Raw genomic sequence first — 11,803 nt, 5'->3', positions numbered from 1 at the left:
AAAAAAACAATTACCAAAATATTAATAACTACAGTCTTGACCAACACAAAATAGGTACTGTTTTAAAGCTTAGAAGCTACACTTTACAATGCATGTAGGCATTATGACAAAAACTGAACAAGTGCTTTGACATTTTCAGACAAATCAGAAGTGTTCCATTTTGGAAATTAATTAATAACTTTGCACTGCACATTTTATTGTAATCAATATCAAACTGATCAAATAGCCATGTGTCATATGTTACTGGAAAGCTCTCAAAGAGTAGAATACAACCAGTCCATTTGTTTTACTCACAGAAAAAAAAATCTAGCTAATAATAGCTAAATATATGTCTTTGACATACATGTTACATGTAAACAGGTGTTGTTTATATGCTGCGTTTTAGCTTATAACTTCACAAAAAATAAATGGAAAATATCACATACCATTACTTAGAAGAGGCGACTATCTTTAATATGAGCCGACACACAATGTAATCAGATGCTTAGATCATTCGATAATCCACACGAAGCACAATGTGAACACAGCACATAATGTGCTATCTGGCTGCAAATACGTTAGCTTTCCTGGATCAGATGACTTCATCAGAAATGATGTAGTATGTTGTCCAGAGTCACGGAATGCTAAACCAATCGTATTAGGATTCAGATCGCTGCAACAAGAGGTGGAAGTCATCCAAATATGGGCAGGGAGGATCGTTCACTCTAATTACATATGGTCACCAGGAGATGACGCCAAGTACATGAGACAGACTCAATGATGGCTCAAATGACACAGAATGGAACTGAATGAGATCTCGTTACTCATGCCTGCATGCTTTGAAAAGAGAACTTACTTTTAGTCATAGTTGTATTTGCTTGTGTATTTAGTTATAAGGTAAAATTATTGTTTTATTTGTTTGGAGAGGCTTTTGGACACTTGGAGACATTTTTGGACACTAGGATAAATTAGATTTGTAATGCTATAACATTTGATTGCTTTGTCGTATCAACACAAAACTTTACTCAGTTACAGGTGACATGATTGGGAACAAAACAATAGCTTTTTCAGAGCTACCTTAATTACACCCTGAGGTATATAATGTCAAATAAGAAAAAAAGTAAATTTCTGGCTCATGTTTTTTCAGCAGTTTCTTAGGCTGAGAGTCTCAGAATTTATCATAAAAAATGTGAAAAGTTTTCATTAAAATGATACCAAACACTTGGTCCTCCTTGTTTTTATGTCGAGTTATAAGCCTTTAATTTTGGGCATGCCAATGAAATCTTTTAAAATACCCTCAGAGCTTAAAGGGTTAAAAGCGATGTCAAAAATTGCTGTTGATATTACTTCAGGTTCAGTCAGCACAATGGATGGAAATGGAAGGTGAAATCGAGCGCATTGCATTATACAGTATTGTGCGCAGTAACTATGTCGTATACTGCACATTTTGGCAAATGTAGTCGGTCATCCAAGAATTCCATGCATACAGAAAATGTGCATACTATACACAATATATATATATATATATTACATAATGCATAAATAACACATGTAGTATGGTAGTAGGTTATTTTGAACAGCTGATGGTGGTATGCTGTTGCCAACATTGCTCATTCATTGAGTTGGCTACTAACAACTCAATAAATGAACAACATAGCTGGGCTATATTTTCTGTTTATTTATATCACAAATCCATTTACTCAATGTCATGGGTGGCGTTATCTGCCATATTATGGTTTAATATCCAGTACATTTAAAGATGTTGTGATCTCGAGGAATGTTTTCTGCTCTATGTGTGAGTTGTCATGGGTTCAGTACTTTCTTGTCTGATTTTTTACTATTTTTTTCAATAAGCCAAGTGAAACTGCGACTGTTTGTCAGTAGATGAATATTATTAACGGAGATGCATTTGATTGAATTTTATTATGTAATACCACTGGAAGAGTGCGGAGTGCGGGGTCAGCAAATGCTTATTTGCCTGTGCCTGGATCTGACACTGACCAGAGGGAAGGATAATAATGTTGCAAAGTTTAAAATTTTTATGACTGGTAAGTGGAGTATTCAGACTGAAATAAATGGAACAGTAAGAAAACACACTGCAGCCAATGTTTTTAGTAAACGTGAAGAGAACAGAGTGTAAAGATGCTACAAATCCTGCCAAACACTCATTTCAGCACAACTGGAAATTAACAATGACCGATCATAAAGAAAGCATGTTTATACAGTATTAGACTATGAAAAACAGACTGTCCTGTGAAAATCTGAATTATTGTTGACAAATGTTAACTGCACATAAATTCATGCACTTTTATATATTTTATTAGCATACTATCGTGCAAATTGGTGCCTGTAAGTGTAATGAATATAATGAATGTGCATGTCAGCTAGATATTATTTATAAATAAACTGAATAGCTCATAATGACATTACAAACTAAATTTAAAAATCAGTAAATAAAAATTGAAATAAATGGCAATCAAACGCAGTGTACAAAGCACTACAGAACTAAATGTAATCTTACTTTCTTGTCCTTAGTAACAGCCCACACTACATTTATCCCTACTGCAACATGAACAGCTCCTTTCTGATTCGGAGATGCCACCAGCTCCCACGATGAACCTGAAAACATCAAAATCTCTCATTTAGACCATTATTTGTTATCTAACATAGTTGCTTGACATAGTTTCCATCGTCAATGTAACATACAGTGGCCCCAAAAAGAATGTGGACACTTAAGTCACACTTACAATTGTACTGTGTGAACTTCAGGGGAAATTACTTCAGACATCCAAAAATAAATAAATAAATCACTTGGACACAACTTTGTTAAAGATAACAGCAGAAATGACTCAGGAGAGGGAAGTTAGTTCTGAGAAAAGCTCTAACATCATTTGTTTGTAGATGCCACTTGGTTTGATGTTTTATTATAATGCAATGAAATTCATACATTTTTAAATGTGACTTAAGTGTCTAAAATAATCTTTGGGGCTGCTGTATGTTCATATATACCTCTGACATGTTATGACTGTGACCATGATGACAGTTTTAACATAAATAACAGTGATGTGTAAGTCATTCAAAACATGTACTGTATGTCCTGCATACTGAATGTGTGAATTCAAAGAAGGATTTCAAAGTCCAGTAATAAATCTGTCAGCATCAGACCTTTAGGGCAGTCTTTACTGATGCCTGTTCTGACCAACAATTGTCCGTCCCACAAAACAGCCCACAGCAGGTCTTTTGACCCCGCGCCAACCTGAGCCACCTCTCTGGGCACCTGGACGGGCTCCCAGCGTGTCCCCTCTGGGTTCTGGTGCCGAATATCAGTGCGGAACCACACCTGTGAAGAGATACACACACTTTTGTCCTGTTCTGCTGTAATATTTATAGTTAATCAACTCGTAACAAACATTAAAAATTGTTCAGAGAGGGTTTAAATTAACCACTCGGCTGAGAGATTATTCACATTCTTGTGAGCAAGTGGTTAATCCATAAGGATTCCACAGCTGTCGAGCCCAAATATACTGTACTGTAAAGTAGCAACTGTAACTGCATCTGCTTAAAAAAAAGTCTCCAAGAAATCGCTTGACCAGCCAATGAAAGTCATACAGGTTTGCAACGACACAAGGGTGGGTAAAGGATTACAGTATTTTCATTATTGGGTCCCCTGCAGTTCTAATATCAAAGGCTGCAGTTAGGTCTCCTCTTACCTTCCCTTGTTGGGACACGGCCCACAGGTAAATGTGTTTCTGAGGACTGTCACTCAAGTCCCAGCCTCCACAGCTGATATCAATGAAGGGCTCTGGATGAGGTCTCCCTCTGTCCACAGGCACCTGGATCAAAAAGACACATTCAGAATGTCCCTACATATGTGGATAGTGTAAAATATAAAACATAAAAACAGCTAGATGAACTTTGGTTGTTCCCCACTGAAACAATAAAAAAATTCCTGATTCCCATCTAATGGTTAGACAACAACAACAGGTTAGCTAGTGTTCACCTGTGATGGTACCTTGGCCCATGATCCCAGGGCTTTATATCTTCTGTAGCGAAGCCATCGCCTACGACGGACGCACGAGTTCCACTTCTTCTCTTTGGTGAAGGCGGCAGGGAAGTCCACTGCATACTCCCAACCCTAGATTTACCAAACTTAAACTCATTCCGAAAACACTGAAGTAGTATTACATGGCTGTTTTATATTATTGTGATGAATTACGTTGGGAGTTGATAATGGGTTAAGTTTGGGATGGGTTAAGTTTAGGATGGGTAGACTTTGTGATTGTTTATGTTCAGAACATGTTGAGTTTGGGATAGTTTAAGTATGGGATAGGTTGAGTTTGGTATCCATTAAGTTTAGGATGGTTTTAGTTTGGAATGGGTTAAGAGTTAGTTGGTTGAGTTTGGAATGGGTTAAGTTTGGGATAGATTATGTTTGGGATAGGTTAAGTTTAGGATGGGTTGAGTTTAGGATGGCTTAAGTTAAGGATGGGATGAGTTTGGGATAGGTTGGGATTGGGTTAGGTTAAGCTTAGGATGGACTGAGTCTGGTATAGGATAAATTAGGGATGGGTTGAGTTTAGGATACATTTTAGGATGGGTTGAGATTGGGATACATTAAATTAAGTTTGGCATGGGTTAAGCTTAAGTTGGCTGAGTTAAGAATGGGTTAAGTTTGAGATATGTTTGGATGGGTTATGCTTAGGGTGGGTTTAACTTGGAATGGGTTTGCATTTATGAAATGTTCAGTTTGGCATTGGTTAAGTTTAGGGTGGGTTGTGTTTGGGATGGGTTGAGTTTATGATAGGTTGAGTAACTTGAGTTTGGCATTGTTAAACTTAGGTAAGTTGCATTTGGAAATGGGTTAAATTTGGGCTGATTGAGCTTGCAGTGGGTTGAGTCTGGTATGGGTTGAGTTTATGATACATTCAGTTTGGCATTGGTTACATTTAGGGTGGGTTGAGTTAAGAATGGGTTCAGTTTTGCATTTCTTATGTTTGGGATATATTAAGTTTGGGATAGGTTAGGGTGGGCTAAGTTTGGCAGGGGATGATTTTTGGATGGGTTGAGTTTGGAGTAGTCTGAGATTGTGTCACTAACCCCCGTCTCTGTGGATTCTCTACCACAGCTCTCATCATCCACATACCAGTCCCCCTCCCATTCCCAGTTAGTAGAGGGCAACACAAAGCTTTGAAGAGGCTGAGGGTTCAAGCCAGACTCGTCTGTCCACTGCCAGCGGTCTGTTGGTAGGAGTGTGTCAGTGTATCCATCTACTGGGTTCCACCTCTGTAGAACAGACAGACAAAGAGAAAGGATACTCAGCAGGTCACTGGATACTGCAGTGTAACAGCACCACAGCAAGCCTTTCATGCTATAATATGAGGAGCAGTGTTCTGCTACAACTTTGTGTCTTGTGCTTGTGTTTATCACAATACTTGTGTTCATTATTACTATTCTCCCTCTTTGTGTATATTTAGTCTTATGTTTCATCTTTATTTTATTCTGTTTAATTACTCAGTGGTTAATGATTAAATCAAGTCATTACTTAATATATTCTGCTTGTTAAAATTGTTTGTTGTAAATATTGATTTCTTACTACTGTACTTTTGAACTATTGTTATTTTATCTGAGACTGGGGCTATTTGTCAATTAAGGAAGTTCTCACAAGATTTTTATGTCAGTAACTAGTCAAAAGTTCAATTGCATAAATGTTTATTGTGTCTAGTGGTGGTCAAACACCTAGTTTAAAAATTAACTTGGGACAATTTTGAGAATTCTATACTCCAAACTAAAATTCCAATGTTGTAATTTTTTTTTTCTTTTTTTTTTTTTTTTAAGCTGTTGGGTAAACAGCTGAACACAGTAAAACCACACTGCCATATATTTAGACAAGGGTCAATTATATACTAAAAGTAGATAGTTAATGTTGAATTGTTTTACCTGTCAAGTTGTCACATTGATTTAGGTGTTGTCACATGTGAGTCATTTGTTGTAATTATATACAATTTATTAATTACAATTTCTCTTAATTATTTGTTATCTTTTCCAACATTGCTCTTTCATGCTTTATGGGTCAATGACATGACACTATTATTTTTTTATTTTTTTTTATTTATTTTTTTTCTCCAGACCTATTAAATTATTAAAAAATACATACAAAATGCAAATGCAATTCACACAAAAAAGTTACTTGAATACACATCTTTTTTCTGCAGCTTAAAGTAAAAAATTTCATGTAGTGTAACCGTCTTGAGACAGTAAAAAAATAAATAAATAAATAAAAAGTTGACATTTTTGAAAAAAGAAATGTTGGCATGAGTAGTGCAGAACAATCTTGTATTATTATTATTTTTTTGTTTTTTTTAAATAAAAAAAAATAAACGACAGACAGGACCTCTTTAAACCCACAAAAAAGGATTTTATCATCATTAAATATCAATATTTTTACATTTTAATGATAAGGCCATTGTCCATTATTGGTCAGGTCAAATGAAGTAACCCTGAGAAAATTATTCTTTACTTAAAATTGTATAATATTTGTAAAACAAAAAATATATTTTTATCTTGAAAACTATGTTTGAAACTCTTTTGAAATTAATAATTAAGTTGTGTATTCTCTCATGTATTCAAGATGCAAAAATAAATACATAAATAAATAAAAAGATTTCAATTTGTTTTACTTGATGGTAACACCATGTGACATTTTTAAAGTCATTAAATCCATTTATTTCTTTTGTAGAAAGTGCTTTAATTTTTTTTTCAAACAAAAATTGTGAAACCAACATGGAGACAAATACTAAATTTATACGAAGCTAAGACGTGTTTTAAACTAGATTTTTATTACCTCGGAAAACCTTATTTGTCAATAACCCTTATGCCTCATAATTGTCTTACTTTTTTTTTTGGTTAAATATTGCTGAAAACCCATTAAAATAACCTATAATACAGTAATATGCTATATTACTGTATTATATACAATAAAATGTTATATTTGTTGTAAATATGTATGTATGTATATATATATATATTACTTTAGATTGACATTACAAAAAGGAAGGCATTTTTCTCAAATCAGTGTATCAGTGTCAATAAACAGTACGTTGCCATTGTGGAAATGTTCAATAGCTTTTTCGTAGTTAAGTGTTCATACAGAATTGAATTTCAAAATAACCCTATTCGGAGAAATATTCACTAGAGTAAAAGTTGTGACATTTAGCCATTTAGCAATACAACTGTACAGTAATTTATCACGCCAGTAAATCACAATCCATTTTTTTTTTTAACAAACCTGGTTTTCATAGGTCTCTTCCTGGTGGCGGATAGGCACATCACTGGGATCCACATTGAGATACACCTGATGGTCGCACCCAATGCCCCAACAGCACTGCGGAGAGCCCGTCACACGCTTCAGCTCCAGCAGAACATCTGCAGTGCGCTTCCAGCGGCCTCTAGCGGCCGACACACTGAACACCCGCCCGTACACATCCACTGCCCACAGCAGCGATCCGGACATGATAAATCACGCACTGCACCTTAAGACGATACTTCATTTTTATTTATTAGTCGTAACTTTAAATTATACAATATATATTGTATCGACTTTGTGTGACTTATTAAACAATGACAAGACTGCTTAATATTTACTTTTATTAAAGTTCTCAATTACAATGGAATAAAAGCCATTTCACCGTTTACCAAGGATATTTGATTTATATATAGATGATGCTTATGATCTTAGCTGATCTATAACTCAAGTTTGTGAAGTAATAGTTACAGTTAAGTGTTTAGTGTTACTAGATACCAGCTGGTCAACTTGTACCTGCTTCAGTGAATTCCGTATAACAGCCTTATTATTTTCTGATAAGTTCAATTAAGTATAACATATTTATGCACATTACTTCTTATGTCTTCATGTTTTGTGTTATTTTCTAAGGGAAAATAAAGACATTACGAATATAAATTCCAACACATAACATATATTCTGGTCATATACACTGAAGAGCAAATATTGTATCATACAAACTTACCCTCGATATTCTCTATTGATTAAGCAGTGAGTCTTCATCCATTCCGTGCATTATAAACATCACACGCCCGTTTATAATTATTGCCAGCATTATTCTAAGAGCTCAGAGATCCAGAGCAGGAAGTTCAGGGCATTTACTCTCTGATTGGTCAGCGCTCACGGAAGTGCCGTTATCCAAGCCTCTGATTGGACAGACTGTGTACGCGTATGTTTTTCCGTCGGGCAGAGTTATCCATGCGCGTTTACACGATCAATTATTCATTCCAACTTTCTCAATAATTAAAACTCAAAAGTGATACATGAGTATTGACTTTACATCACGTGTTACTTTAGACTGATAACTATTTGGAGTCTCAAAGCAACAACAACAAACAACAGAACAAAACAGAGAAACAACTGAATTTACATATAATTGCATTTTTAATAGTGCAGGGCCCACTTTTTTTTAAAGGTTTTGTATGTTTTCGCTATACAGTACACACACACACACACACACACTGGTGGCCAAAATTTGGAATACTGTACAGATTTTGCTGTTTCAGAAGGAAATTGGTAATTAATTAATTAATTCACCAAAGTGGCATTCAACTGATCACAATATATAGTAAGGACATTACTGATGTAAAAAACAGCACCATCACTATTTGAAAAAAGTCATTTTTAATCAAATCTACACAGGCCCCATTTCCAGCAGCCATCACTCAACACCTTATCATTGATGCTAAATTGCTAATTTGGTTCTAGAAAATCACTTGCCATTATATCAAACACAGCTGAAAGATATTTGGTTCGTTAAATGAAGCTTAAAATTGTCTTTGTGTTTGTTTTTGAGTTGCCACAGTATGCAATAGACTGGCATGTCTTAAGGTCAATATTAGCTCAAAAAAAGAAAAAAAGAAACAGCTTTCTCTAGAAAGGTGTACACTACAGTCTTCAAAGACAAAGGACAACCTGCTCTAACAAGGACAGAAAGAGATGTGGAAGGTCAAATGTACAACTAAACAAGAGGATAAGTACATCAGAGTCTCTAGTTTGAGAAATAGATGCCTCACATGTCCTCAGCTGACAGCTTCATTGAATTCTACCTGCTCAACACCAGTTTCATGTACAACAGTAAAGAGAAGACTCAGGAGTGCAGGCCTTATGGGAAGAATTGCAAAGAAAAAGCCACTTTTGAAACAGAAAAACAAAAAGAAAATGTTAGAGTGGGCAAAGAAACACAGACATTGGACAACAGATAATTGGAAAAGAGTGTTATGGATCTTAACCCCATTGAGCTTTTGTGGGATCAGCTAGACTGTAAGGTGCGTGAGAAGTGCCCGACAAGACATTCATCTATGGCAAGTGCTACAGGAAGTGTGGGGTGAAATGTCACCTGAGTATCTGGACAAACTGACAGCTAGAATGCCAAGGATCTGCAAAGCTGTCATTGCTGCACGTGGAGGATTTTTTTGATGAGAACTCTTTGAAGTAGTTTAATTTTTTTTTTTTCAAACTGTAATAGTAATTTTTCATGTTATTAATGTCCTGACAATACATTGTGATCAGTTGAATGCCACTTTGGTGAATGAAAGTACCAATTTCTTTCCATAAGAGAAAAATCTGTACATTATTCCAAAATTTTGGCCACCAGTGTATATATATATTTCACATTTTGTTATGTTGCAGCCTTATACTAAAATGCTTTACATATAAATTTTTAATCAATCTACACTCCATACCCCATGACAAAGCCAAAAACACATTTCTGATAACTTTGCAAATGTATTAAAAAGAAAAAACTGAAATCACATTGACATAAGTATTCAGATCCTTTGATATGACACATGAAATTGAGCTCAGGTGCATCCCATTTCTCTGGATCATCTTTGAGATGTTTCTACACTTTGACTGGAGTCCACCTGTGGCAAATTCAATTGATTGGACATGATTTGGAAAGGCACACACCTGTCTATATAATGTCTCACTGTGGAAAATGCATATCAGAGCAAAAAACCAAGCCATGAGGTCAAAGGAACTGCCTGCAGAGCTCATTGACAGGATTGTATCGAGGCACAGATCTGGGGAATATTTTTGGCTGAATTGAAGGTTCCCAAGAGCACAGTAGCCTCCATAATTCTTAAATGAAAGAAGTTTGGAACAACCAGGACTCTTCCTAGAGCTGGCTGCCCAGCCAAACTGTGCAATCGGGGGAGAAGGGCCTTGGTAAGAGAGGTAACTAAGAACCCAATGGTCACTCTAGTTGAGCTCCAGAGATCATGTGTGGAGAAACTTGCAGAAGGATAACCATCACTGCAACACTCCACTGATCTGGGCTTTATGGCAGAGTGGCCAGACGGAAGCCTCTTCTCAGTGCAAGACACATAAAAAAGCACATAAAGACTCTTAGACTGTGAGAAATGAGATTCTCTGTTCTGACGAAAGGAAGATTGAATTGTTTGGCCTCAATTCCAAGCCTCATGTCTGGAGGAAACCAGGCACTGCTCATCACCTGCGCAATACCATCCCAACTGCGAAGCATGGTAGTGGTAGCATCATGCTGTGGGGGTGTTTTTCAGCAGCAGGGACTGGGGGACTGGTCAGGGTTGAAGGAAAGCTGAACGCAGCAAAATACAGAGATATCCTTAATGAAAACCTGGTCCAGAGCACTCAGGACCTCAGACTGGGCTGAAGGTTCATCTTCCAACAGGACAATGACCCTAAGCACACAGCCAAGACAACGCAAGAGTGGCTTAGGGACAACTATGTGAATGTTCTTGAGTGGCCCAGCCAGAGCCTGGACTTGAACCCAATTGATTATCTCTGGAGAGACCTGAAAATGGCTGTCCACCGACGCTCCCCATCCAACCTGACAGAGCTTGAGAGGATCTGCAGAGAAGAATGACAGAAAATCCCCAAATCCAGGTGTTCAAAGCTTGTCGCATCATACCCAAGAAGACTTCATGCTGTAATTGCTGCCAAATGTGCTTCAACTAAGTACTGAGTTAAGGGTCTGAATACTTATGTCAATGTGATATTTCAGTTTTTTCTTTTTAATACATTTGCAAAGTTAAAAAAAATTCTGTTTTTTTCTTTGTCATTATGGGGTATGGAGTGTAGATTGACTGAAAAAATAATAATTTAAAGCATTTTAGCATAAGGCTGCAACATAACAAAATGTGATAAAAATTAAGGGGCCTGAATACTTTCTGAATGCACTGTGTGTATATATATATATATATATATAAATAAAAAAAATCAGAAAACTACACTTAGGAAATGTTTATTTATTTATTTAATTTTTATGAATTAACCTGAAACAATTGAGTCAAAAGTGCCTGTAGTTACAGAATCTCCAATGTATTTGATCATCATTTGAATTCACACATTTAGAGAGAAAGTGTGTCACTGTTTCGATGTTAAAATACTTTTTCCTATTCCAGCTTAATATTCAGAGACAAGTATAAGTAAGCCATTTGTATTTTAATTTTCTCGAAAACTGGTGCTACATTAATTGCTCAGTTAGTTTTGAGTGATCCGCCCAGCCCGACACAGCAACATTGGCTCGACCAGTGCCGTGAGTTTGGGGTGGGACTATCTGTTTGTTTGATCAAAAAGCTGTTTGAATACAATGTTTATTTTTGCAATTCTGTTTGGTGAGTCAAAAGTGATGTCAGAAATATTTTAACAATCCACATAATAAAGTTTATTGGAGAAAGAGTCACATTCATTGTTCATATTTTTGATAAAAATAGTTGTAAATTAGTAATAGATTTAAACAGCAATAAATTAGATTAAATGGGTAACAAAGATAAATGCATA

The 11,803-nt window shown here is 36.0% G+C and overlaps 1 protein-coding gene across 2 annotated transcripts in view; it reads right to left on the bottom strand.

Moving 5' to 3' along the window:
• LOC127451152 (tectonin beta-propeller repeat-containing protein 1-like) overlaps nt 1–8,132 on the bottom strand; it is a 40,914-nt gene extending 32,782 nt beyond the window's left edge. Inside the window, exons 1-7 of one of the 2 annotated variants that reach the window (XM_051715620.1) lie at nt 8,004–8,132; nt 7,265–7,508; nt 5,077–5,262; nt 3,980–4,114; nt 3,690–3,812; nt 3,145–3,319; nt 2,501–2,598 (exon numbers count right to left, since the gene is read on the bottom strand). In XM_051715620.1, the coding sequence (XP_051571580.1) occupies nt 2,501–2,598; nt 3,145–3,319; nt 3,690–3,812; nt 3,980–4,114; nt 5,077–5,262; nt 7,265–7,489 (942 nt within the window). In that variant the 5' untranslated portion in view covers nt 7,490–7,508; nt 8,004–8,132. The remainder of the gene's footprint in view (nt 1–2,500; nt 2,599–3,144; nt 3,320–3,689; nt 3,813–3,979; nt 4,115–5,076; nt 5,263–7,264; nt 7,509–8,003) is intronic. The other variant, XM_051715621.1, reaches the window with a different exon arrangement.
• Nucleotides 8,133–11,803: the final 3,671 nt, after the last annotated feature.

Source organism: Myxocyprinus asiaticus, chromosome 14 (genome assembly GCF_019703515.2).
Source record: "Myxocyprinus asiaticus isolate MX2 ecotype Aquarium Trade chromosome 14, UBuf_Myxa_2, whole genome shotgun sequence".
NCBI lineage: Eukaryota > Metazoa > Chordata > Actinopteri > Cypriniformes > Catostomidae > Myxocyprinus > Myxocyprinus asiaticus.
This window is presented reverse-complemented; position numbering and strand designations above follow the sequence as displayed.